This window comes from Moschus berezovskii, chromosome X (assembly GCF_049115385.1).
Source record: "Moschus berezovskii isolate FMDL1 chromosome X, NW_MosBer_1.0, whole genome shotgun sequence".
Lineage (NCBI taxonomy): Eukaryota > Metazoa > Chordata > Mammalia > Artiodactyla > Moschidae > Moschus > Moschus berezovskii.
The window spans coordinates 110,480,938-110,508,177 of record NC_142488.1 but is presented as its reverse complement, the minus strand read 5'-3'; the positions used below and the strand labels follow the sequence as shown (position 1 = coordinate 110,508,177).

The 27,240-nt window shown below is 44.1% G+C and overlaps 1 protein-coding gene and 1 non-coding gene across 5 annotated transcripts in view; one reads left to right on the top strand and one right to left on the bottom strand.

Moving 5' to 3' along the window:
* SEPTIN6 (septin 6) overlaps positions 1-27,240 on the top strand; it is a 79,683-nt gene that overhangs the window by 26,204 nt on the left and 26,239 nt on the right. For all 4 annotated transcript variants that reach the window (XM_055438155.2, XM_088834082.1, XM_055438152.2 and 1 more), the window contains exons 3-5: positions 425-620; positions 22,351-22,537; positions 25,609-25,770. In XM_055438155.2, coding sequence (XP_055294130.1) covers positions 425-620; positions 22,351-22,537; positions 25,609-25,770 — 545 coding nt within the window. The remainder of the gene's footprint in view (positions 1-424; positions 621-22,350; positions 22,538-25,608; positions 25,771-27,240) is intronic.
* Positions 10,413-10,484, bottom strand: TRNAS-GGA (transfer RNA serine (anticodon GGA)). Its single transcript has one exon. It is a non-coding gene; the product is annotated as a tRNA-Ser (tRNA).

Here is a 27,240-nt window from a genome sequence, read left to right as displayed (position 1 = left end):
ATAGAGAAAAGCATAAAGAAGGAAGGGAAAACCACACACAACCCCACCAGCCAGACATGACCGTTTGGTAAGAGTGCACTGTATGCCCTTCCAGTCTTTTCCTAGGCATGACTCTGCCTCTCCATCACCACTTTTTAACACGGTTTCTTTTTCTGAGTGTAAAAACAATGCATGCTCAATTTTCAAGTAGTACAAAAATATGAAGACTAAAAGGAAAATTACCCCCATTCCACTATCCTGAGATGACTACTGCTGACACGTTGCTGCAGTTCCTTAGACTCTTTTTCACTTAACTGAGATCACCTAGTCCATCTGGTTCTAGGTGCTCTTCACTTAGTGTCTTACAGTGTATATTCTCCCATGTCAGTGAATATACATGCAAAATATGCGTGAATGCATCACTATTCATTCTTTCATTTTTCAGGAGAGACAGGTTTGGGCAAGTCCACCCTCATGGACACCCTGTTCAACACCAAGTTCGAGGGGGAGCCAGCCACCCACACACAGCCGGGTGTCCAGCTCCGGTCCAATACCTATGACCTTCAAGAGAGCAACGTGGGGCTAAAGCTGACAATTGTTAGCACGGTGGGCTTCGGGGACCAGATCAACAAGGAGGACAGGTAAGGGAAGCAATGGAGTGGGGAGGCGGGTGGGAAGCCCACGGGGAGGAGCTCGCCACCGGGTTCTTGCCAGACCTGTCAGATGATGCAGGCTGTCAGCAGAGATCTCACTAGCACCACCTTCCCCCGGGGTTCCTGTCTATTTCAGTGCTCTACGCCACATGCTCTGATGAAAGGAGGATGTCTTTCTCCTTCATTCAGCAACCATTTATTGAGTTCCTACCTTGTGCCAGGTACTGCCATGCTCTAACAATCTAAAGAGGAATGACCTTGTCTCTGACCTCGAGGCGGTCACGGGGAAGCCTGGTCTTAAATCAACAAGTTCCTTTGAGCGTGACCTCCTCTGTAAAGGACAGGGTACAATGTTACAATAAGAGGGAAGGAGAGAACAGTCAGCTCCACTCAGGGCAGGGTGTGGGGTGGGGAAGGGGGTAGGGAGAGGGGTGTTCAGGGAGGCCTGCACAGAGGAGGTGTGCCTGACCTGGCCTTTGAAGGGTGAACGATTTTGCTGGACAGACAAGGGAAGTTTGGAAAGGGCATTCCAGGGAGGGACAACAGCTTGTATGAAGGCAAGGGCTGTGGAAGACCATGGCATGCTCTAGGGGACTGCACTTGTTCTGTTTGGCTAGACCAGGGGTGAAGCTCGTGAAGATTGTTTCAGGACCCTCAGTTGCCCATGCCCCTCCAAAGCCCTGGAACTAATTTCTGGTCATTGTGGTGTTTGCTCTTTCTTGGAGGGCCCTTCAAATCATATAAGCTTAGGTCCCCATGATAGCCACTCTGTCCCTGGGCTGGTGCTTGGCGTGAGCTGGGGGAAAAGTGAGGGGAGATGAGCCTGAAGAGGTAAGAAGGGGCCGGATCATGGATGGTTAATAGAATATGTGGATTTGGGGCCATTGTAAAGCTCTATAAAGTAGAACGATGTGGTTGGATTGGCCTTTGAAGAAGGGGCTTTGGGATAGTATGGACATGGGCTGGAGAGCAGGAAGACCAACTAGGAGACTGTTAGACCAATTTGATGGAGGCCAGTGGTGAAACAGGGAAGAGGAGACAGATGGGGTAACTGTTGAGTAGGTAAACGCAAGAGGACTTGGTAGAGGTTTGGTGTGAGGTCGGGAAGGCAAAAGAAGAACCTAGAATAAGGCTGAGATTTCTGGCTTTGGAGAGTGGACAGATGGTGGTGGCATTCAGTAAGAGGAACTCAAACAAAACCAGGTTTAAAAAGAACCAGCTCTGTTTTGGACACGGTGAGCCTGAGATGCCTGTGGCCTGTTGAGAGAGGAGGCGCCCTCCATCAGTTGGCAGCTGAATGTGCAGGGTTTCGAGGTGAGGAAAGGGTCTGTGCTGGCAAAAGACTTGGGTTATCAAGGTAGAGGAACTCTGTTCCAGCCGCAGACATACGTAAGATCATCCAGGGAGTGGAGTGGAGTGAGGTGAACACTGAGCTAAAAACAAAAGCCTGGGGATGTTAAGTCAGCAGATGGAGGAAAAGACATCCTGGAAAGAGACTGAGCTGGAATAAGCAAAGAGGCGGGAGGAGAGGCCGTGGGCAGTTGAAAATGGTGTGCCAGGGAGGGCTGGAGCAAGGCTCAGATGAGGACAGGATGATGGCTGGGTTGAGGTAGGGAGGGGTCAGACACCATCTGCATTTCACTAAAAAGCACATGTGACCCCATGTGCTTTTCTGCTCTTTGCAGAAAAGGTCATTCATCATTTTGAGCAAAGTGTCTGCTCATCCTTTGAGAATCCCCTTGCTTCTTAGCAAATTTGTATCCCCAATTTTTCTATTTTTCCCTTAAAATAACAACAGCCACACTCATTTCCTTATAATGAATAGATATATTTAGCTCCTTAAGATTTGAACCGAATTCTGTTTTCCATTTGAAATTCTAGACGAAGGACACCTCTGCTTTTTATAAGCTTGCTTATTGTGCTAATCTTGTTTGGGGGAGAGTAAATTAAACCCTGGGGGAAAGGGGATATTTGGGTCACAATATGAGTGATTAATCTCAGCTGCAGATTGCTCAGCATCTCCTCAATTAAATATCTTACGGTTCTCAGTAACATACGTCTGACATGCCTAATTTTGGAAAATGTCTGGATAGTGATGGTTTGGGAGGGCTGAACTGATAGAACCCCTTAGAGGCTCATCTGCTTCTTTTATATTTTTAGTATGCTTACTGTTTTTCCTAATTATAAGTATGATACATGCTTATATCAAATAACACAAACTCGAATAAGTAGAAATGAGAAGTCTCCGGGAAATGGGCTGGGGAACAGGAGTAGAGTGAGTTCCAGGGATTTGTAACAAAAAGCCATGTTCTCTCCATTCTGACAAGGCCATGAGGGCATAGATAGGTAAGTGCAGCTGCGCTGAAATAGAGCATCAGAAAGCCCTGCTTTACCCCGGATGCAGAGGTAAACTGAGGAGAGCAGGGCCGAAGGCTGGAGCCTGGGGAAAGCCACTACTGTTTAAGAAAAAGAACCATAAACTGGACTGCATTAAAATTAAAAAGATTCACACTATTAAGGAATTGAAAAGACATGTCACAGACAGGGAGAAAACATTTGCAAATTATATGTCTTATAAAGGACTTGTAACCAGAGTATTTTAAGAAAGCTTGCATTCCCAAAATAAGACAACAAGTGAGCAATTAAACAAGTGAGCAAAAGATCTGAATACACATTTCACCAAAGAATATACATGCATGATTCATAAAAGCATCAAAAGATGCTCAACATCATTAGCCATTCAAGAAATGCAAATCAAAGCCACAACAATTTATCACTTCACGCCCACTAGAATGGCTATAACCAAAAAACAGAAAACAAGTATTGGTGAGGATGTGGAGAAATCAGAACCCTCATGACACTGCTGGCGGGAAGGTAAATGGTACAGACACTTCGGAAAAGAGTGTGGGAGTCTCGTCAGACGTTAAACACAAGCTTGTCATAAAAGCCAGCAATAGCATTCCTAAATATATACCCACGGGAAATGGAAATGGGAAGGCCACCATTTGAAAGATGCTGGAGCAAAAGGAACGGGAGGGGGAGACAGCACAGGCTGGAAAAAGAGGTGTGCTTAGGAACCTAGGCTTTGGGCTCTGACAGAGCTGGGTTTGGCCCCATCCTGCTGCCTATTAATTCAGGGATGTGGCACGGGATGTGTTTTGTTCTGTTCTCAGCCTGTCTATCCATAACCAGTTGTGTGGTTCTTATGATTGCAAGATACCCTGAGTAATAACCATCAGGCAACTTGAAGGGGAAAAGGGGTTTATTACTCACAGGTCCTGCAAGGGAGAAGGCATACCTGGGGCCACACAACAAGGTCAGGGTCAAGGGTAGAGAAAGGGAGAAAGGACCTGGGCCGGGGGTTCTGATTTCCCTGGAGCAAAGGTGGATAAGGGTGGGTGGCCTGTAGTTTTGCAGGCTTGCTCTTTGTTGGTGAATTTAAAACGTGAGAGAGAAAACAAGTGGCTTAAATGGTCAATTTTAGAAATTCACCAAGATCTTTAAAACAAAGAAGCCTGGGGTGGAGGGGTGAGGGTGTGGGGAAGGCTGGTTCCTTATCTTTCTGGCAATGTGTTTATTCGAGATAGCTGTCCTTGAAGTAATGGCTTATTGAAGTGGATGCTTCTGAAATCAAAGCTTAAATCAGGCACTTGAGTTACAAAAAATGCGAGTTACAACTGTCAGGCCTACACGACAACTTGGCACTTAAATTCTTTTTTGTAATTATTTTTGGCAGTGCTGGCTCTGCTGAGCGCAGGCTTTCTCTAGTTGCGGTAAGCGGGGTCTACTATCTTGTGGTGGCTTCTCTTGTTGCAGAGCACAGGCTTCAGAGCGCAGGCTCAGTAGTTGGCAGCTTACAGGCATATGGAATCTTCCTGGACCAGGGATCAAACCCATGTCTCCTGCATTGGCAGACGGGTTTTTAACCACTGGACCACCAGGGAAGTCTGGCACTTAAATTCTTTATGCCTCAGTTTTCTGTAAAGGGGAGATGATGATAATACTAATATCTACCCAGAGGGTGATGAGTGAGGCTTACTCCACGTGTAGGAAATGCTTAAACAGTGCCTGGCGCAGGGTAACTAATGAACAGAAGATATTGTTATGATCATGACTTTTATTGGTAGGAGAATCAAGGGAGAGTTGTATCATGTAGTGTATGGGAGGATATGATAAATAGTGTCCAGGAAGATAAAAGCTGAAAAATATTGGGATTTCCCTGGTGGTCCAGTGGCTAAGACTCTGAGCTTCCACTGCAGAGGCAACAAGTTCCATCCTTGGTCGGGAAACTAAAGATCCCACATAACTGTTTGGTGTGGCCAAAAAAAAAAAAAAAGGAAAAATATTCATTAGGTTTGGCAACATGAATGGAGGTCATTAATAAATACACTTAAGAATAATAATTCCAGGGGTATTGTGGGTGAAACTAGTTAGCCATGAGTGAATGGGAGATAAGGAAGTACAGCAAATATCAGAATAGCAAAAGGAGCAATTGAACAGAAAAATGAGTCCAAGATCAAATTCCTGTTTCTGTGAGAATTTAGCATTTGTCATTAGCAAGGAAAAGAATGGACTATTCAAGAAAATGTGCTGGGGAAATAGGTCATCCATCAGGAAAAAATAAGACGAGACCCTCCCACACAAGTACCAGTTCCCAAAATAGATTCCAGTTGGATTAAAAACAATTTCTAAAAATACGAGGAGAAAACATAGGAGAATATTTTTGTAACTTTGGAGGGTAGAGAAGGCCTTTCTAGTTGTGATGCAAAATCCAGAAGTCAGAGAAGACTGATATTTAAATTCGTTAAAAATTAAGCAAAACCAAACCTTTGTCTTGTGGATGAAAAATGTCGCCTGCCTTATCAATAAACAAAGGATGTTGCATCGAGGCAGCGTCCAGTGAGGCCACCCACAATAGTGCATTCCAAGGGGACTCAGGATGGATGGAGAAAAGCAGAACACTGGCCCTGGACAATTAAGATGCCTGTCAAAGGCATGATTTCAATGAGCCCCGCCAGACTCTTGCCCCTTCCCCAAAATAGAAAAGCACTGCACTCATTAACTTGAGATGTCTGGTTTTCTTTAGCAGCAGTCTTTTGATGGTCTGACTACCTGGATTTTGTTGCAAAACCTGCTGGATATCTTGTCTCCTCTGTTACCTCTTCAGAGCAGTCCCTTAGAGCTGAGAAGGTGTCTTCTAGGCTTAAGTTCTCAGTTTTGTCCACCAGATAAAACATAATTCTCAGCTTTTAGGTTGTGCATTTTTTCAGTCAGTAGTCTACTGAAAGATATGATAAGCAAAAGCAAAACCAAACTACAGATGGGGAGAAAATATTTGGAACCTATATAGCAGACATTGATCCCTGGGTTGGGAAGAGCCCCTGGAGAAGGGAACAGCTACCCACTCTGGTATTCTGGCCTGGAGAATTCCATAGACAGAGGAGCCTGGCAGGCTATAGTCCATGGGGTTGCAAAGAGTCGGACACAACTGAGTGACTTTCTCTTTCACTTTTTCATATAGCAGACAGTGTTTTTCTGAAATGTAAAAAGAGCTTCTGCAATTCAGTGAGAAACAAGTAGTTGACAGAAGGGGAAATGTAAATAGACCATCAAACTATAAAATGATGGTCATTCAACTTCTTCAGTGATCAGGGAAATGTGAAATGAAACAATGAAGTATTTTTTTCATCAATCAGATTTGCAAAAATAAAACATAAAAATACAATATCCATTCAGTTCAGTTCAGTTCAGTTGCTCAGTCGTGTGCGACTATTTGCGACCCCATGAATCACAGCACACCAGGCCTCCCTGTCCATCACCAACTCCCGGAGATCACGCAAACTCATGTCCATCGAGTTGGTGATGCCATCCAGCCATCTCATCCTCTACTGTCCCCTTCTCTTCCTGCCCCCAATCCTTCCCAGCATCAGAGTCTTTTCCAGTGAGTCAACTCTTCTCATGAGGTGGCCAAAGTATTGGAGTTTCAGCTTTAGCATCAGTCCTTCCAATGAACACCCAGGACTGATCTCCTTTAGAATAGACTGGTTGGATCTCCTTGCAGACCAAGGGGCTCTCAAGAGTCTTCTCCAACACCACAGTTCAAAAGCATCAATTCTTCGGCGCTCAGCTTCTCAGCTTTCTTCACAGTCCAACTCTCACATCCGTACATGACCACTGGAAAAACGATAGCCTTGACTAGACGGACCTTTGTTGGCAAAGTAATGTCTCTGCTTTTTAATATGCTGTCTAGGTTGGTCATAACTTTCCTTCCAAGGAGTAAGCGTCTTAATTTCATGGCTGCAGTGATTTTGGAGCCCCAAAAAATAAAGTCTGACACTGTTTCCCCATCTATTTGCCATGAAGTGATGGGACCAGATACCATGATCTTAGTTTTCTGAATGTTGAGCTTTAAGCCAACTTTTTCACTCTCTTTCACTTTCATCAAGAGGCTTTTTAGTTCCTCTTCACTTTCTGCCATAAGGGTGGTATCATCTGCATATCTGAGGTTACTGATATTTCTCCCAGCAATCTTGATTCCAGCTTGTGCTTCTTCCAGCCCAGTGTTCCTCATGATGTACTCTGCATATAAGTTAAATAAGCAGGGTGACAATATACAGCCTTGACGTACTCCTTTTCCTATTTGGAACCAGTCTGTTGTTCCATGTCCAGTTCTAACTGTTGCTTCTTGACATACATACAGGTTTCTCAAAAGGCAGGTCAGGTGGTCTGGTATTCCCATCTCTTTCAGAATTTTCCACGGTTTATTGTTTTTCACACAGTCAAAGGCTTTGGCATAGTCAATAAAGCAGAAATAAATGTTTTTCTGGAACTCCCTTGCTTTTTCCATGATCCAGTGGATGTTGGCAATTTGATCTCTGGTTCCTCTGCCTTTTCTAAAACCAGCTTGAACATCTGGAAGTTCACAGTTCACATACTGCTGAAGCCTGGTTTGGAGAATTTTGAGCATGACTCGACTAGCGTGTGAGATGAGTGCAATTGTGCGGTAGTTTGAGCATTCTTTGGCATTGTCTTACTTTGGGATTGGAATGAAAACTGACCTTTTCCAGTCTTGTGGCCACTGCTGAGTTTTCCAATACCAGCTAATTTCATTCATCTTGCTGGGAGTGTAAATTGATACAGATTTTTTAAAGGGTAAATGTGACAGTATCTATTAAAATTTTAAATGTGATAAACTAATTCCTTAAAATAAATCTCTCTCTATATATAAATATACATCCTATCGATTTTGTTTCTCTGGAGAGCCCTGACTAATACAGCCATCAATATCAATAGGTATCAAAGCTTCCCTGGTGGCTCAGTGGTAAAGAATCTGCCTGCCAATGCAGGAGACTCGGGTTTGATCCCTGGGTCGGGAAGATCCCACATGCTGCAGAGCACCTAAGCCTGTGTGCCACAACTATTGAGCCTGTGCTCGAGATCCTGAGAGCTGCAACTACTGAAGCCCACATGCCCTAGAGCCTGTGCTCCGCAACAAGAGAAGCCACCACAATGAGAAGCCCAGCTAGAGAGTAACCCCCGCTCTCCGCAACTACAGAAAAGCCCATGCAGCAGCGAAGACCCAGAACAGAAAAAAAATTTTTTAAGTCAGTAGATATCAAGTTTTTAAGTCTCAAAATGAATTATTCTTTAACCATCAAAACATTTCACTCTAAAAGAACTCTTGTTTCCAAACAAAATAAAAAATGAAAAAAAAGAAATGCGAGTATCTTATGATCCAGCAGGTCCATCTTTAGGTATACAGCCTAGAGAAATGATTGCACATGTTCATAAAAGGCCCACAGAAAGGATGTTCACTGTATCATTGGTTATGGAATGAGAAAAATTTTAAGCAGTATAAATTTCCACCAAGAGGGCAACTAAATGAGCTATAGTACCTCCATACCATGGACCTGTACTTGGCCACGTAAAGGAACGAGTTAGATCCATACATACTCACATAAACAGGCTGCTATGTGAAAACAAGAAGTTGAAGAATGATACACAGATCATGATGCCATTTGTATAAATCTACCCCTTCCCAATAAAACAAACCTTTCTCCCTTTCTCCCCCGCTCCTTCCCTCCCCGCCCCTCTTGCTGTTTATAGAGACACAGAAAAAAGTCTGTATGAATAATCAAATTAAAAATAGTAGTTACCTCTGAGAATGGTAGATTAAGTACACGTATTTCTTGCATGATTATGAATAAATTTTTTAAAAATTGAAAACATTTTAAAGGAAGCAGATACAGTGGGCATGATAGTGAAAGGAAAGTGAAGTCCCTCAGTCGTGTCCGACTCTTCGCGACCCCATGGATTGTAGCCTACCCGGCTCCACTGTCCATGGGATTTTCCAGGCAAGAGTACTGGAGTGGGGTGCCATTGCCTTCTCTAACAGGGGGTGTAGTCTACACAGTGGGTGTAGGCTCCTCCTTTAAAAAGCTCTTCTGAGCTGGGAAAAAGATAAAGCAGCATCCAGAGGGAGGCAGGGAGGTCATGGGTGAGTTTTATGAGAATGGAAGAGATGAAAAGGGCTTGAACAGGAGCAGAAACTTCAAGGATAGACAGGAAGAGGCCGATGTAAGAGAAAGAATTCAGAAGACATAGTAACCAGTTGACATGGGGGATCTAGTTCAGGTTATAAAATTCTGAATGTCTACTGTGTGCCTGGAGAAGGAGATGGCAACCCATTCCAGTATTTCTGCTTGGACAATCCCATGGACAGAGGAGCCTGGTGGGCTACAGTCCATGGGATTGCAAGAGTTGGACATGACTTAGTGAGTAAACCACCACTGTGTGCCAGGTACAGTGTGAAGGGCCAGGAATACTAAGGAATAAGGCATAATCTCTAATTAAGGAACTCACAGTTTAGTAGAAGGGGCAAATATATGTGTACAAATTCTACATAATATGGTAAGTACAGGAACAGATGTGTGGAGAAGCACTGTGGGAACAGGCAATCAAGCCTGGTGGTGGGAGTATATAGTTTGGCGGCTGCAGAAAGGGGAGAGGAGGTGATCAGGAATGACTGGGCTAAGTTTTCAAGTTTTGCAAGATGAGTACTAGGTAGCCAGCTGTCTTATAGTGGGTATTCAGTACACATTTGTTGAATGAATGATGAATCAATATAAACACTGATGGGAAAAATAAACACCTCTTAACTTTTCATCATTTAAAACCTAAAATAGGGGCTTCCCTGGTGACTCAGTGGTAAAGAATCTGCCTGCCAATGCAGGAGACACCATTCGATCCCTGATCAGGGAAGATCTCACATGCCTTGGGGCAAGTAAGCCCTGCACCACAACTGCTGAGCCTGTGCTCTGCAAGAGAAGCCACCACAATGAGAAAGCTCGAGCACCGCAACTAGAGAGTAGCCCTCTGTTCTCCACAACTGGAAAAGAGCCCACACAGCAATGAAGACCCTGCACAGCCAAAATAAATAAATAAAATTTCAAAATCTAAAAATATCCAACTCACAGACATATAAAACAAATTTATGGTCATCAAAGAAGGATAAATTAGGAGTTTGGGATTAACAGATACACACTATATAAAATAAACAAGGACCTACTGTATAGCACAGGAAACTATATTCAATATCTTGTTATAACCTATAATGGAAACGATCTTAAAAAGAATATATATCTGTATCTATCGTGAAGTCTCTCAGTCGTGCCCGACTCTTTGCAACCCCATGGACTGTAGCCTATCAGGCTCCTCCCTCCATGGGATTCTCCAGGCAAGAGTACTGGAGTGGGTTGCCATTTCCTTCTCCAGGGGATCTTCCCAACCCAGGGATCGAACCTGGGTCTCCTGCATTCCAGGCAGACACTTTAACCTCTGAGCCACCAGGGAAGCCCATCTGTATCTATAACTATATCTATATATGGCTTCCCAGGTGGCGCTAAATGGTAAAGAACCTGCCTGCCAATGCAGGAGGCGCAGGAGATGTGGGTTCAATCCCTGGGTAGGGAAGATCCTCTGGGGAAGGAAATGGCAACCCACTCCGGTATTCTTACCTGGAGAATCCCATGGACAGAGGAACCTGACAGGCTCAGTCCATAGGGTTGCAAAGAGTCAGACACAACTGAAGTGCACACATATATATACATAACTGATTCATTTGCTGTACACCTGAAGCGAACACAACAAATCAACTGTACTTCAAACAACAACAACAAAAATCCCCAAAGTATCCTTTGAGTGTGTTAACTAGGATGCTGGTGAGGGTGGAAACCAGTCTACAATGTGTTGAGGAATGAAGAGGAAGTAAAAATAAATCAATAAATGAGTAGATTGTTCTTTTCAAAAAACATCTCCATCCATGCACTAAATATTTATGGGCGCCTGTTATATGTCAGGCCCTGTAGGTGCAAAAGAGATACTTGGCTGGTAAGGAAAGAGAAGACACAGGGCTGTAGTTGGAGAGAAATGTGTGGTTGAGGAGGACTGGCTGAAGAAAGATCTTTTTTTTTTTTTTTTTGAGACGAGGGAAGATGTAAGCCTGTTCCTAGGTTTCAGGGAGGGGGAGTGATCAGTAGGAGGTGAGAAGCTGATAGATAGCAGGTTCTCAAAGGAGCCTGAAAGGAATGAGATCAAATGCATAGGGGCGGATGGACCTTGACCAGGATGAGGGATGCTTTGTCCTTGGAGACTGGAGGGCACAGAGAAGGGGAGGGAGTGAGGCAGGCTGGGGTAGTATGAGCCTGGGGACCTTGATTGTGTTGATAAAGTAGAAGGTGACACTGTCCTGTGAGAGGGGAGGGTCACAGATGAGTTTTGGAGCTTGAGAAAAGTGGGGACAGTTTGGCCTGGTCAGTGAAAGCCGTGGGAAGGAGCCAATTGAACCCAAGCAAAGGGATGTCATATTGTTTTAAAGGCATATGTGAAGTTGGAGGCCAGGAATTTGGGCGCCAAGACCCCACGTTTTGTGATTGCTTCTAGTCAACTTCAGCGGCAGTGGTCTAGGAGCAGAGGGAAGATACTGAAATGTATCCAGTCCAGCAGTTCAGCCAGGCAAGGAGGGTGCAATGGGAGAGGAGTTGATAAAAGAGTGTTTGGGGCCATTGATTAGGGGGTCAGCCCAGGCCAAGAAGAAGATGAGGCCATGAAGGGCTGATAGCCTGTAAGATAATGGAGAGACCAAGGTACCAGAGGATTCTATGAGGTGAAAGATCAAATTTAGGTCCATCAGAGACATAGGAGAGCTGGGAAGCTGTGCGGCAGCAGTCAGAGTGGAGTGTTAGAGGCTGTCTTGGGTGGGGCTGACCTGGCAAATGGTCCGGTGTGGAGGTGGCTGAAGTGGAAGGGTCTGGAGGTTGGGGAAGTTGAGGTCATCAAGGAATAAAGAGGCTGAAGGCTGATGGCTTGTCCACAAGCACTCTGCAGTCACCCGGAACAGGAAGAAAGACTGGGTCAGGCACCTCCAGAAGAGGATGGAACAGGTCTCAAATGGAGAGTGTTGTTTTACGCAGAGGTAGAGGAGGGATGGTCTAGGAGTGCTCAGAGTCTGCCTGGATGCCCACCGCACTGAGCCCAGCATAGACAGGTTGGGGGAGAATGAGGAGCCTACATAGGAGGGGGCTGCTAGGCAGTGGGGTCCTCAGGAGAGAATTAGGTTTCCAGTAACATGAAGAGATAGGCAGGTTCTATGAAGAGGAAGATGGCATATGCTACTTCTCAGACTTTAAAGTAGCACATGAGCCACTGTGGCTCTTAATAAGATACAGATTCCCATCCTGTGGGTCTGGGTTGGAGACTGGAGAGCCTCCATTTCTAACAAGCCTGCTGATGATGCTAGTGCTGCCAGTTTGGGAGTTTTGTTCACCATGGCTCAGGAGTTTCAGAGGGCACAGTGGACCTAGTTTGGAGGGATAGTGAGTCCACGAGGAGAGAGCAGAATAGCGATGAATGTAGAGGAAAGAGGTGATTGGAAGGATGGGGTAAATGAGGTGTTGTCACTCTGAGCACTGTTCCAGGAGACCTGACCTTGTGGTATCTTGGATTTGATGCCTGACATGGTACTGTTTGAGTATGATGTTTGTGGCCAGGTTTTCTGGGTTTCCAGCAGGGGAGCTTCTGATAGCTGTGTTTGCACAGAGGGCTGGCATGTGGGAGAGGGAGACTGGGGTGACTTCTGGGTATCTACGAAGTGTGATAGGAGGCAGTGGTAACTGAGGCCATGGCAGTGAACGGGACCAGGCAGGGCTAATGTGCCTGTGATGTGCAGAATGACCACAAAAGATGGTCCAGGATGGAACCTCAGAGACAGGCCAAGAATTGAAGCTAAGGTGAGGGAGAAAGAAGAGTTCTTATAGAGGTAGGAGCTAATGGTGGCAGTGAAGCCAAGGGACAGTATTTCAAGAAGGGACTGATTAACATTATCAAGAAAGAAAACAATTGAAAGATAAAACTGTTTTTTTCTGTAATATCTTTATTTACAAAATCCAATATAATCAACTTAAAGACAAGGTAGCTAATTTCAAAATAAATATTCAGAAAGTCATAGACAACTTCTTATCTGACAACAACCAATTAGAAAGCAGTATGGAACAGAAGACCCTATTCACAGTAAATAAAAAAAAAACCCTTACTATAATCTTACCCACAAGACCTTATGTGATCTGTCTCCATTACCTCACTTGCTTCATCTCTTATTATTTTCGTGTTTCTTGAAGTGAAAGTCACATAACATAAAATTAACTATTTTAAAGTGAGCAAATTTAGTGGCATCTAATAAATTCACAGTGTTGTACAATCACTACCTTTGTTTAGTTCCCAAACATTCTCATCATCCCCAAAGGAAACACATTAAACAATAACTTCCCATTACCCTTTCCTCTCAGCTCCCAGTTATTATTCTCCTTCCTGTCTCTGTGAATTTGACTACTCTAGTACCTCATAGAATAGTTGAAGGAGCCTGGCAGGCTGCGGTCCATGGGGTCACAGGGAGTTGGACTCGACTGAGCAACTAACAGCAGCAGCAGTACTTCATAGAAGTGAAATCATATACTATTTGTCCTTTTGTGATTAGCTTCTTTCACTTAGCATAATGTTTTCAAGGTTCATCCATGTGGCAGCATGTATCTGAATTTTCTTCCTTTTCATGGCTGAAAAGTAATATTACTCATGGCTGAGTAATATTCCATTGTATGATATTCCACATTTTATCAGTTGATGGACTTTTGAGTTGTTTCCACCTTTGGGCAATTGTGAACAGTATATTGCTCTTCCTCATTCCCTAATTCTCTTGCTCAAATTTGTCAGGCTTGTTTCTGCCTCAGGACCATTGAATTTGTTTTCCTTCTGCCTGGAATTCTCTTCTCCCAGGTTCTCTTATGACTGTCATTCGCATCCTTGCAGCTCAAGCGCCACATCCTCAGAGAAGCCTTCCCTGATCACTGTATTTAAAGTAGCTGAGCCCTCAGCTACTTTTTATCCCATTATCCTATTTTATTGTCTTCATAATACATATCACCATCTGAAATGAATAAGAAATAGTGTCTAAACTGGGCTTGTTTGTGCTATTGGTCCCTTAAACCAGTGAGGCCTCTGGGATCAGAATAACTTGCCTAAAATATATCAACTCTACAGTCCATGGAATTCTCCAGGCCAGAATAATGGAGTGGGTAGCCTATTCCTTATCCAGGGAATCTTCCCAACCCAGAGGTCAAACCCAGGTCTCCTGCATTGCAGGCGGATTCTTTACTAGCTGAGCCACCAGGGAAGCTGAAGAATACTGGAGTGGGTTGCCTATCCCTTCTCCAGGGCATCTTCCTGACCCAGGAATTGAACCATTACAGGGGGATTCTTTACCAGCTGAGCTACTAGGGAAGCCCACCAAAAAAATACAGTTACCAAAATATTTTAAAATTGTGATATAGTAATCTGTGTCCTTCTCTACTAATCTCTGAAATAACAATAGCTATATACAGGTCTAATAACCATTATAATTTAGACGTCATGATTATAAATGCTATTTTGAGATATTTGCAACAATTGTAATAGGAAACAAAAAATATTGGTAATTTCTATTGGTTATGAAATCACAGGCACTGCTGAAATTACTTTAGACTGTTAGTGACTTTGTTTTTTGCTGGAATGACTTTTATTTTTTTAATGGAATATAATTACTTTACTGGACACTTTTATATCCATTCATCTGTGGATAGACACCTTATATTGTTTCCAAAAAGAGAAATCAAGTGTTCACAAAGGTAAAGAAAAAGGAATACCTGTGCACCGCTGGTGGCTCAACCATCATGGAAAACAATCTTCAAAATAAAAAATAGAACTACCATATGATACAGCAGTCCTGCCTCTGAGTACATATTGCAAAAGAAATGAAAACAGGATATTCAAGAGATATCTGCACTCCTGTGTCCATTGTGGCACCATTCACAACAGCCAAGACATGGAAACAATCCAATATTGAACAACGGATCAGTTCAGTTCAGTTCAGTCGCTCAGTCGTGTCCGACTCTTTGCGACCCCATGAATCACAGAACGCCAGGCCTCCCTGTCCATCACCAACTCCCGGAGTCCATCCAAACTCATGTCCATCGAGTCGGTGATGCCATCCAGCCATTTCATCCTCTGTTGTCCCCTTCTCCTTCTGCCCCCAATCCCTCCCAGCATGAGGGTCTTTTCCAATGAGTCAACTCGTCGCATGAGGTGGCCAAAGTATTGAAGTTTCAGCTTTAGCATCAGTCCTTCCAATGAATACCCAGGACTGATCTCCTTTAGGCGGAACTGGTTGGATCTCCTTGCAGTCCAAGGGACTCTCAAGAGTCTTCTCCAACACCACAGTTCAAAAGCATCAATTCTTCTGCACTCAACTTTCTTCACAGTCCAACTCTCACATCCATACATGACCACTGGAAAAACCATAGCCTTGACTAGACAGACCTTTGTTGGCAAAGTAATGTCTCTGCTTTTTAATATGCTATCTAGGTTGGTCATAAGTTTCCTTCCAAGGAGTAAGCGTCTTTTAATTTCATGGCTGCAATCAGCATCTGCAGTGATTTTGGAGCCCCAAAAATAAAGTCTGACACTGTTTCCACTGTTTCCCCATCTATTTCCCATGAAGTGATGGGACCAGATGCCATGATCTTAGTTTCCTGAATGTTGAGCTTTAAGTCAGCTTTTTCACTCTGCTCTTTCACTTTCATCAAGAGGCTTTTTATTTCCTCTTCATTTTCTGCCATAAGCGTGGTGTCATCTGCATATCTGAGGTTGTTGATATTTCTCCCAGCAATCTTGATTCCAGCTTGTGCTTCTTCCAGCCCAGTGTTTCTCATGATGTACTCTGCATATAAGTTAAATAAGCAGGGTGACAATATACAGCCTTGACATACTCCTTTTCCTATTTGGAACCAGTCTGTTGTTCCATGTCCAGTTCTAACTGTTGCTTCCTGACCTGCATACAGGTTTCTCAGGATGGAGGTCAGGTGGTCTGGGATTCCCATCTCTTTCAGAATGTTCCACAGTTTATTGTGATCCACACAAAGGCTTTGGCATAGTCAATAAAGCAGAAATAAATGTTTTTCTGGAACTCTATTGCTTTTTCCATGATCCAGAGGATGTTGGCAATTTGATCTCTGGTTCCTCTGCCTTTTCTAAATCCAGCTTGAACATCTGGAAGTTCACAGTTCACGTATTGCTGAAGCCTGGCTTGGAGAATTTTGAGCATGACTTTACTAGCGTGTGAGATGAGTGCAATTGTGCGGTAGTTTGAGCATTCTTTGGCATTGCCTTTCTTAGGGATTGGAATGAAAACTGACCTTTTCCAGTCCTGTGTCCACTGCTGAGTTTTCCAAATTTGCTGACATATTGAGTGCAGCACTTTCACAGCATCATCTTTCAGGATGAAAGAGGATTCCAGCTCAACTGGAATTCCATCGTCTCCAGTAGCTTTGTTGGTAATGATGCTTCCTAAGACCTACTTGACTTCACATTCCAGGATGTCTGGCTCTAGGTGAGTGATCACACCATCGTGATTATCTGGGTCGTGAAGATCTTTTTTGTACAATTCTTCTGTGTATTCTTGCCACCTCGTCTTAATATCTTCTGCTTCTGTTAGGTCCATACCATTTCTGTCCTTTATCGAGCCCATCTTTGCATGAAATGTTCCCTTGGTATCTCTAATTTTCTTGAAGAGATCTCTAGTCTTTCCCATTCTGTTGTTTTCCTCTATTTCTTTGCATTGATCGCTGAGGAAGGCTTTCTTATCTCTTCTTGCTATTCTTTGGAACTCTGCATTCAGATGCTTGTATCTTTCCTATTCTCCTTTGCTTTTCGCTTCTCTTCTTTTCACAGCTATTTGTAAGGCCTTTTCAGACAGCCATTTGGCTTTTTTGCATTTCTTTTCCATAGGGATGGTCTTGATCCCTGTCTCCTGTACCATGTCACAAACCTCCGTCTATAGTTCATCAGGCACTCTATCAGATCTAGTCCCTTAAATCTATTTGTCATTTCCACTGTATAAGGGATTTGATTTAGGTCATACCTGAATGGTCTAGTGGTTTTCCCTACTTTCTTCAAACTAAGTCTGAATTTGGCAATAAGGAGTTCATGATCTGAGCCACAGTCTTGTTTTTGCTGACTGTATAGAGCTTCTCCATCTTTGGCTGCAAAGAATATAATCAGTCTGATTTTGGTGTTGACCATCTGGTGATGTCCATGTGTAGAGTCTTCTCTTGTGTTGTTGGAAGAGGGTGTTTGCTATGATCAGTGCGTTCTCTTGGCAGAACTCTATTAGCCTTTGCCCTGCTTCATTCTGTACTCAAGGCCAAATTTGCCTGTTACTCCACGTGTTTCTTGACTTCCTACTTTTGCATTCCAGTCCCTTATAATGAAAAGGACATCTTTTTGGGGTGTTAGTTCTAGAAGGTCTTGTAGGTCTTCATAGAACCGTTCAACTTCAGCTTCTTCAGCGTTACTGGTTGGGGCATAAGCTTGGATTACCGTGATATTGAATGGTTTGCCTTGCAAACGAACAGAGATCATTCTTTCGTTTTTGAGATTGCATCCAAGTACTGCATTTCAGACTCTTTTGTTGACCATGATGGCTACTCCATTTCTTCTAAGGGATTCCTGCCGACAGTAGTAGATATAATGGTCATCTGAGTTAAATTCACCCGTTCCAGTCCATTTTAGTTTGCTGATTCCTAGAATGTCGACGTTCACTCTTGCCATCTCCTGTTTGACCACTTCCAATTTGCCTTGATTCACGGACCTAACATTTCAGGTTCCTATGCAATATTGCTCTTTACAGCATCGGACCTTGCTTCTATCACCAGTCACATCCACAACTGGGTGTTGTTTTTGCTTTGGCTCCATCCCTTCATTCTTTCTGGAGTTATTTCTCCACTGATTTCCAGTAGTATATGGTCACCTACCGACCTGGGGTGTTCATCTTTCAGTATCCTATCATTTTGCCTTTTCATACTGAACAATGGATCAATGGATAAAAATTGTCTTCTTTTCTCTCTTGTCGTCTTGATAGTAGCCATACTAATAGATGTGAGGTGATATCTCAGTGTGGTTTTTTAAAAAAATTTTAAGTGGAAGATAATTGGTTTACAATGTTGTATTGGTTTCTACTGTATAGCAGCGTGAATCAGCCATAAGTATACATATGTCACCTCCCTCTTGAGCCTCCATCCCACCCTCACCCCTCCCAGAGTTCTGGGCTGGACTCCTAGCATCATGCAGCCATTTCCTACTAGTTGTCTGTGTTACACATGGTAATATATATGTTTCAGTGCTACTCTTTCGATTCGACCCACCCTCTCCTTCCCCCACTGTGTCCACAAGTCCATTCTCTATATCTGTGTCTCTATTCCAGCCCTGCAAATAGGTTCATCAGTACCATTTTTCTAGATTCCATATATATGCATTTATATATGATATTTGTTTTTCTTTTTCTGAATTAATTCACTCTGTATAATAGGCTCTAGGTTCATCCACCTCAGTAGAACTGACTCAAGTTTGTTCCTTTTAATGGCTGAGTAATATTCCATTGTGTATATATGTATCACAACTTCTTTATCCATTCATCTGTCTCTGGACATCTAGGTTGCTTCCATATCCTAGCTCCCATAAATAGTCCTGCAATGGACACTAGGGTACATGTGTCTTTTGAATTATGGTTTTCTCAGGGTATATGCCCAGTAGTGGGAGTGCTGGGCCATATGACAGTTCCATTTTTTTTTTTAAGAAATCTCCTTACTGTTTTCCATAATGGCTATATCAATTTACATTGCCACCAACTGTGCAAGAAGGTTCCCTTCTCTCCACATCCTCTCCAGCATTTATTATTTTTAGATTTCTTAATAATTCTGACTGGTGTGAGGTGATAACTCATTAAAGTTTTGATTTGCATTTCTCTGAGAATGAGTGGTATTAAGCATTTTTTCATGGGTTTATTGTCCATCTGTATGTCTTCTTTGGAGAAATGTCTGTTTAGGTCATCTGCCCATTTTTTGATCGGGTTGTTTGTTTTTCTGACACTGAGCTGCATGAGCCGCCTGTATATTTTGGAGATTAGTCCTTTGTCAGTAGCTTCATTTGCAATTATTTTCTCCTATTCTGAGGGTTTCTTTTCATCTTGTTTATGGTTTCCTTTGCATTACCTACTTTTGTACCTGAAGAAACTCTAAACTTAAGTTACAGCTTAGTGAAAAAGATTTGTTTTTTCCTATCGAAGTTCATGGATCCTATGAATTCTATCCATAGACCTCTTCAAGGTCTGTGGACCCAAGGCTAAGGAATTCTTACCCTGAAGGGACTTCCCTGGTGGTCCAGTGGTTAAGACTCCCAGCTTCCATTGCAGGGGGCACATGTTTGATCCGTGGTCAGGCAGTAAGATCCCACATGCCATGTGGCATGGCAAAAAGATAAAAAGGAATTCCTACCCTGAAAAGTAAAAGATAAACAGTCATGAGAAAGAGAGGTAGAATATATTGGAGCTGGTTTTCTAGCAGATCATAGTAAGCCAGGGAGAATGAATGGGCTGGAAAAAAGCTGCCTTGGGGTGTGAGGGATGTAGACATTTCCAGTTGATAAGGATATGAAGGAAGCAGAATCTTTGAAGGGGAGTCAGGTGTCCCTCAGAAGGAAGCAGTTTTTTTTTTTTTTAGAAGGAAGCATTTTTGTGACGTGGTTGCTTATGGGAGTAAGGGATTTTGTTTACCATGAACTTTAGTCCAGTGAGCATGACAGAGTGGGATGGGAGAGATGGCCGTTGAGGGAAGATGAGCCACTGGGAGTGGGAGTGGGACCCTTACTATATTCCAGATACCACGTGGGACACTGAGGATAAAAAGATGAAAAAAGATTCTAGTTCTATGGTAAATAAACACGAAGGATGTAATTTACAGCATGATCAATGTAATTAACATGGCTGTGTGTTATATATGAAAGTTAAGAGAGTAAATCCTGAATTCTCATCAGAAGGGAAATTTTGTTTGTATTTCTGTAATTTTGTACATATGTGAGACGATAGATGTTTACTAGAGTTATTGTGATAACCACTTCATGGTGTGTGTAAATCAAATCACTATGCTGTATACCTTAAACTTATACAGTGCTATATGTCACTTATGTCTCAATAAAACTGAAATTAAAAAAACAAAATGTCGGAAACAGTAAAAATGAATAAGACAAAGACGAGTCATCCATTTAGGATTAGACTGAACCAAATCCTGTGGGTGGATTGGCTGCTCTGACGATGCCTCTCTTCAGAGACCCTAAGGGCCAGAGGCATTAGCAGAAAGATAGACCCAGCATGTCACCAGAGATGCAGGGGGTGAAAAGTTGAAAATGCATTGCTTTGTGTCCTCCTTGGGTCCCTTCTGTAGAGCAAAAAATAAAGTAAAAAAGTTGTATAATGGAGGAAAAAATATAGTCGTGCCATATTTAGATCATTCAAATGAGCCAGTCACCCAAAAATTAATTAAACAAACTAAGGGATGTAGTCCCCACCCCCCGACCCCGCTAATTCTTCAGGAACCTTCTAAGGATCCCTGCAACCAAGTGATCCTTTGATGCTATTACCCTTCAGAAGAGTGTTTGGCTCACAGGGATCAAAGGAAGAAAGAAAGTACTATATTTTTAGATTTTTCTCTAGGGCTCCAGAGGTACCATGCACCTGGCTCTCTCTGTATGTAGCTCTCAGAATCTAGAATTCTGTTATTTCTTTCTTAAAAAGCTCTTTTCTCTTCTCTACTAGGGGAATCTTTCAAAAAGGCTCAGATAGGGGGCTGCTGCAGCTGAGAGGCACTGGCTGAGCCTGGCTCCTCCTTCTATCACATTCCCTTCCCACGATGGTCTCTGCAGACTCCCCATCTGGCAGGGGTCCCCAACCTCCCAGATTCTAATGCCGGATGATCTGGGGTGGAGCTGATGTAATAATAATATAAATAAAATGTACAATCAATGTCATGTGCTTGAATCCTCCTGAAACCATCCCCGGCCCCCTGCTTCTCCACCCCTGTTCTTCCACAAAACAGGTCCCTGATGCCAAAATGGTTAGGGACTACTGGCCTGGGCCAGATAGCAAACCTCTTCTTGCTTGAAGGGAGAAAGCCCCAAATGGAGAGGCAGTGGACAGACAGGGAGACGAGAACAGAGGCAGGGTGGAGGCTAAGCTGACCTAGTTAGAGCAGAAAGAGGCTGTAGGGGCCATAGAGAAGAAAGAAGCTTCCCAGGACAGAGAGGAACAGAGGACTGATTCTTGGCTGAGACTCTTTAGCAAGACTTGGAGCCACACAGGAGCTCTGTGCCTGGGGACTCAGTGAGCTTAGGATGTGCACACGTGTTGAGGTTGTGTGGGTAAGACTCTACCAAATTTTCAAAGTTTCAAATTTTCAAAGTAGATTTCAAAGTTATGACTTTAGGGATTTCCCTGGCTGTCCAGTGGTTAAGACTCTGCACTTTAATACAGGGGTCGTGGCTTCAGTCCCTGGTGAGGGAACTAAGATCCTGCATGCCATGTGGCCACAGGAAAAAAAAAAAATCATGACCTTAGAGGAAATGAGAACAGAAAAATATTTTGGGGGAGCCTCAAACCCAGAAAGATTGAGAAGAACCCAGTGCATCCTGGAAGATTCCCCAGCAGTGGGTCAAGGAGACATCCTGACCACCCCTGGGTACCCAGCTCGAGTATTAGCTGCTGCAGGGAAGACACAGGAAGCAAAGACATGAGCCCAGCCTGAGGCACCATCCGCCCATCCACAAATGCTGCCAGGGGGCTCCACACTGCATCTGGGCCCCATGGGGCAGAGAAGGGCCCTTCACTGTACCTGCCCTTCACAAGGACACAGTCTGTTTGAGGGGACACTAATCCTTGTGAAGCATCAGTAAGCCATCCAATAGCATAATTCTTTGTCACACTCCCGAGGCCCAGAAGGGCTTTCTGGCATTACTGGGGAATTTTGGAGGAGATGGGCATTCATCCGAGTCCTGAGGCCTGGGAGGGCAAGATTGGGATGAGAAGAGAGAAGCACTCATTCCAGAGAGAAACACTGATGAACACACAGTTGGCTCATGTGGGGATGAAAGAGGTGGCTAGTCTGACGGGAGCAGAGGCCCACTGAAATCCAGTCAGGTGGGAGGAGTCAGATTACCAAGGGCATTTTGAATTTCCAAAAGAGCTTTGAAACCTAACAAAATCCAGGTGTCTGAAGGGGTGTGGCCATTTCCCCACTCTCCCCTGTAGCTACAAGCCCATCGTGGAATTCATCGATGCCCAGTTTGAGGCCTACCTGCAGGAGGAGCTGAAGATCCGCAGGGTACTGCACACCTACCATGACTCTCGCATCCACGCCTGCTTGTACTTCATCGCCCCCACGGGTCATTCCTTGAAGTCTCTGGACCTAGTGACAATGAAGAAGCTGGACAGTAAGGTAGGGAGGCAGGGGCGAGGGTGGGTGGGAGGTGGGGTCTACTGGACCCCTTCTGGTGGTCTCCTGTGCCACACTGATGCCAGAGTCTGGTAGAGGTTCTGTGGCATTGGCATCCTCCCCTCCATTCCCTGTCCCTCCATAAAGATGGTGTTAATTGCTCCAGCACCTGAGTCATATGCTTTGTGATGTTTTCCCAGCGCCGGGCATGAGTGTGCACTGAGCTGTCTTCTGCCCTGATCCCTCTTGGGAATAAAGGTGGATGCAGGACAGATGGCTGTCTGGGTCTAGGGCCTCAGACTTTGGGTGGTGGAAAGGTGTTTTTTTTTTCCTTTGTCACAGTGTTAACTGATCTATACTGGAATCAGACATGCAAGCTTGACTTCAAAAGTTATTATTCTTATTATCAATAATAACTTTATCATAGCTAACAATTGTTAAACCTTTATTACATGTCACCACTGTAAAAGTGCCTTGTGGAGTGTCTCATTGAATCCTCACAACAACCCAGTAAAGCAAACACCATCATTACTCTTATTTTATAGAAGAGAAAACTGAGGCTCTAAGAGGTTTGGAGATATACGCATTGTCATAGAGCCAGCTCCTGGCAAAGCCTAGATTTGAACTCTGGGCTTCCCTGGTGGCTCAGAGGGCAAAGTGTCTGCCTGCAATGCAGGAGACCTTGGTTCGATCCCTGGGTCAGGAAGATCCCCTGGAGAAGAAAATGGCAACCCATTCCAGTACTCTTGCCTGGAAAATCCCATGGACAGAGAAGCCTGGTAGACTACAGTCCATGGGATCGCAAAGAGTCAGACACGACTGAGCGACTTCACTTCTGTGGTGCCAGGTTACATTGCCTCCACACCCAAGGAAGATGGCTGTGGGATTCAGGCATATCCCGCTTTAAGATAAACTGAAAAATGCAAGTCCCACATCAGATATAAATTAGACAATGATTCTTCATGTTAAAGGATTATTGGTTGTGCAAGATAACTGACCACGGGATTCTTTAGAAAGCCTCATTACTAATACATTTCCTCCCTTAACATCTCATAAGCACCTGGCGCTGTGATGAGTCCTTTATATGCATTGTTTTTGTTTCATTCTTCCAGTAATCCTGTGTGGGAAGTACTATTGTTATTCACATTTTACACACGAGGAACCTGAGGCACAGTCAAATAGCTTGCTCAAGACAACTTGTAATGGATCTGGGATGCAGACTGAGCTCTAACTCCAGGGAATTTATTTTACAAAAAAAAAAGATAAATCTTTAAATGTGGTTGTTTAGTAGCACCTTCACTATAATCACTGAGTTTCAGCTGTCATCAAAAGAGGAGCAATTTGTCATTTTTCACAGCAATGAGTTCACCGCCTGCGAGTAACGTGCTGCTCGGGAAACATCGCCACGCCCTGCAAGTCTTGAATGAGGCAGCACGGAGCCATGTGGTGGGCAGCCTGCCAGGTGGGCTGAGTTAGGTAGGCAAACTTCAGCCTATGTTTACAGCGTGCCGATGGGGGACGTGGTGAAAAGAGACAAGAATTGACTGCCTGCTGCATTACCTCGCCAAGGGCTTCAACCTCCATGCCCCAAAGACCTGAAGGGAGGTGCCTCCAAGGTCCAGTCTTTCTTTGGCCAACACCTGAAGCTGCGGCATCAGCCTGGAGAGGCTCTCCAAAGGCAAAGAGCAAAGAAGGGGGAAATTTCAAGTCTTGAGCTCTTTTCAGGGCACAAGCACCATCCACACCAGCCCACTGGAGTGTGCTGGCAGGACTAGTTGTACTTGTTGTATGAACTTGAGCTTGGCTCTGCTCTGTCTCACTCAGGCACGTGCCTTTCCAGTTGCTTGACCTTCCAGCAGTAAAAGCCTTGTCCCTTCTCGGAGGAATTTCAAGGATTAAGGTTCAGGTGGATTGGACTTCAGGGCAGCATCAGGCCTTTCTCCTACATCTGTACAAAATTGGGCATCTGCTTCTGCTTTCTTTACACAGAAGTTAATCAGGAGACTCTGACAGTGAAGCTCTTTTTGGCTAAGTCTCAGGTCAAATTGGGCTCTCCTGGTAGCTCAGCTGGTAAAGAATCCTCCTGCAATGCAAGAGATCCCAGTTCGATTCCTAGGTCAGAAAGATCCTCTGGAGAAGGAATAGGTTATCTACTCCAGTATTCTTGGACTTCCCTGGTGGCTCATATGGTAAAGAATCCTCCTGCAATGTGGGAGACCTGGGTTCAATCCCTGGATTGGGAAGATCCCCTGAAGGAGTGAATGGCAACCCACTCTAGTATTCTTGCCTGGAGAAGCCACATGCGCAGAGGAGCCTGGCAGGCTGCAGTCCATAGGGTTGCAAAGAGTCGGACACAACTGATCGACTAAGCACAGTACAGATCAAATCAGTAACAGAGGGTGGTCTTCACGTCAGTGGGTTGGATCCTTAGTGTTGACTCCAGGAAGAGGGCCGTATATGCCTCTTCACGGAGCCCTGCCCTGCCTCGCTTCCCACATGTGTCTCTTTCACCTGGCCCAGGGCTAGCCCCCACAGGATGGCTTGGGACAGTTGACCTTTGGCAAGGAGTGGCCTTTTCTCCCTTTGTCCACCGCAGATTCCCAATTGTCATCCTTCCGCTTTGAAATCACTGAAGCAATGACCTTGATATTAAAATATCACACAGCTCATCAATTTGGATCTGAGCTGGTAGGTTAATACTACATATTGAAAAATGAGGTTCAACGTGGATCTGAATCCCAGTTCCATTACGTGTGTGCTTTGTGGCCTTGGACAAGCTACTTAGCCTCTCTCTACCTCAATTTGTCTTTGGTAAAATAGTGGTACTAATACCTTCTGGGAGGGTTTTCTGCCAGGGTTAATTGTGTTAATCCATGTAAAGCACTTATTGTTCAGTGCCCAGCAAACAGTAAGCACTCATTATCATTTATTATACTACTTTTTGGCTATGGAGGTGGCCAAACCTGGACTATTGGGTTGAACTGCTCCCTCTGGCAGCTGGTAGAAGTCCTAGGTCACCTACTCTGAGCTGCAGATTTCTAGTAATGATGCCCCTTTGCTCCTCCCTTCCCTAGGTGAACATCATCCCCATCATTGCCAAATCAGATGCCATTTCTAAGAGTGAGCTAACCAAGTTCAAAATCAAAATCACCAGCGAGCTTGTCAGCAACGGAGTCCAGATCTACCAATTCCCTACAGATGATGAGTCGGTGGCAGAGATCAACGGAACCATGAACGTGAGTGGGCTTCACACAGGGCTTCAATTTTCTGGCCATTTGCTCTTTAGGATTATTATTTTGCCAAATAGCAGTCAGACCTCACCATCCATCTTAGTGTAATCAACTTGATTATCTGAGTCTCAGGTATTTGTGAGAAAGAATTTAGAGGCAAACAGCTCCTCCCTCCTCGGACATGCAGAGATAAATAGCCAGAGATTGAAGGAGGGAATGACTGACCCCAGGAATCAGTTCGACCAGGGGATTCCGACCCCTCCTACCCTCCTCTTTGATGCCTCTTTCATCTAGGCCAGGCAGCCCCTGTGGGACTGCCAGAAAGGCAAACAGTCTTTGTCTCAGACCAGAAAAATGTCTCGACAGTTGATGCAGCAAAAGAAGGCAAGTGTGAGAAAGTTGGCTGGCTTTGGAGACTCGAGGATAATCTGTACTCAGATAATCAAGCCCTCTGCCCCTGGGAGGAAAAATGACATGCAGTCTCCAATTTTTCTGGTGACTAGAGAAATGTTATTTTTAAACTCCAGGATTATGTTTTGCTTTATTAAGTGTGAATGAGTCGAAGGAAAAAAATGAAAAAAACAACCAGCCACTTGCCATGTTTCCTCTCACTCCCCCACTTCCCGCCTACAGGAATGAGTACTGAAGGAGGCAGGGAGTCAAATGGCTCCTCATGCTTCTTTACAATGTGTTGATGCTGTTGCTGTGAAATCTTCAATGTTGTGATTTCAAGGAGACAGCTAATAGCTTGAAGAAAGCCTCTGCTTTGGGAACAGATTTCTTTTTCTCTATTGAGAGTCATCAGTTTTTTCCTAATGACATAATGCCTGAGTATAGCCAAATGCAGGAAAGCCTTGTAATAAAAGCCATTTTTAGAAAACTTTCCTGCTGCCACAGCCCCCTAAGTCATCATTACGCATCAGCTACCACCTCCTATGAATCAGCCAACAAATTAGCCTAGTGGAGCAACAAGTCACTGTCTTGCCTGCCTTCTTGCCCATCAGCGCACCAGAGATACGTTTGTGTTGAGAGGCCCGAGGTTATCTTTGACAAACCTGGATGGAGGATAGAGCTTTGGGGATCGTCGGAGGTGGAGTTGTGGCCTCTCTGACTGGGCCTGAATATTGAAAAACTAATTAAAAAAAAAAATAAGGTTACTGCATATCCTCTCCAGCCGCCAGGACATTTTGATGAAAATTAGGTTCTGCTAGGATAAGAAAAATGAAAAAACAAAGATCATGGCATCTGGTCCCATCACTTCATGGGAAATAGATGGAAAAATAGTGGAAACAGTGTCAGACTTTATTTTTTTGGGCTCCAAAATCACTGCAGATGCTGATTGCAGCCATGAAATTAAAAGACGCTTATCCCTTGGAAGGAAAGTTATGACCAACCTTGATAGTATATTAAAAAGCAGAGACATTACTTTGCCAACCAAGGTCTGTCTGGTCAAGACTATGATTTTTCCCGTGGTCA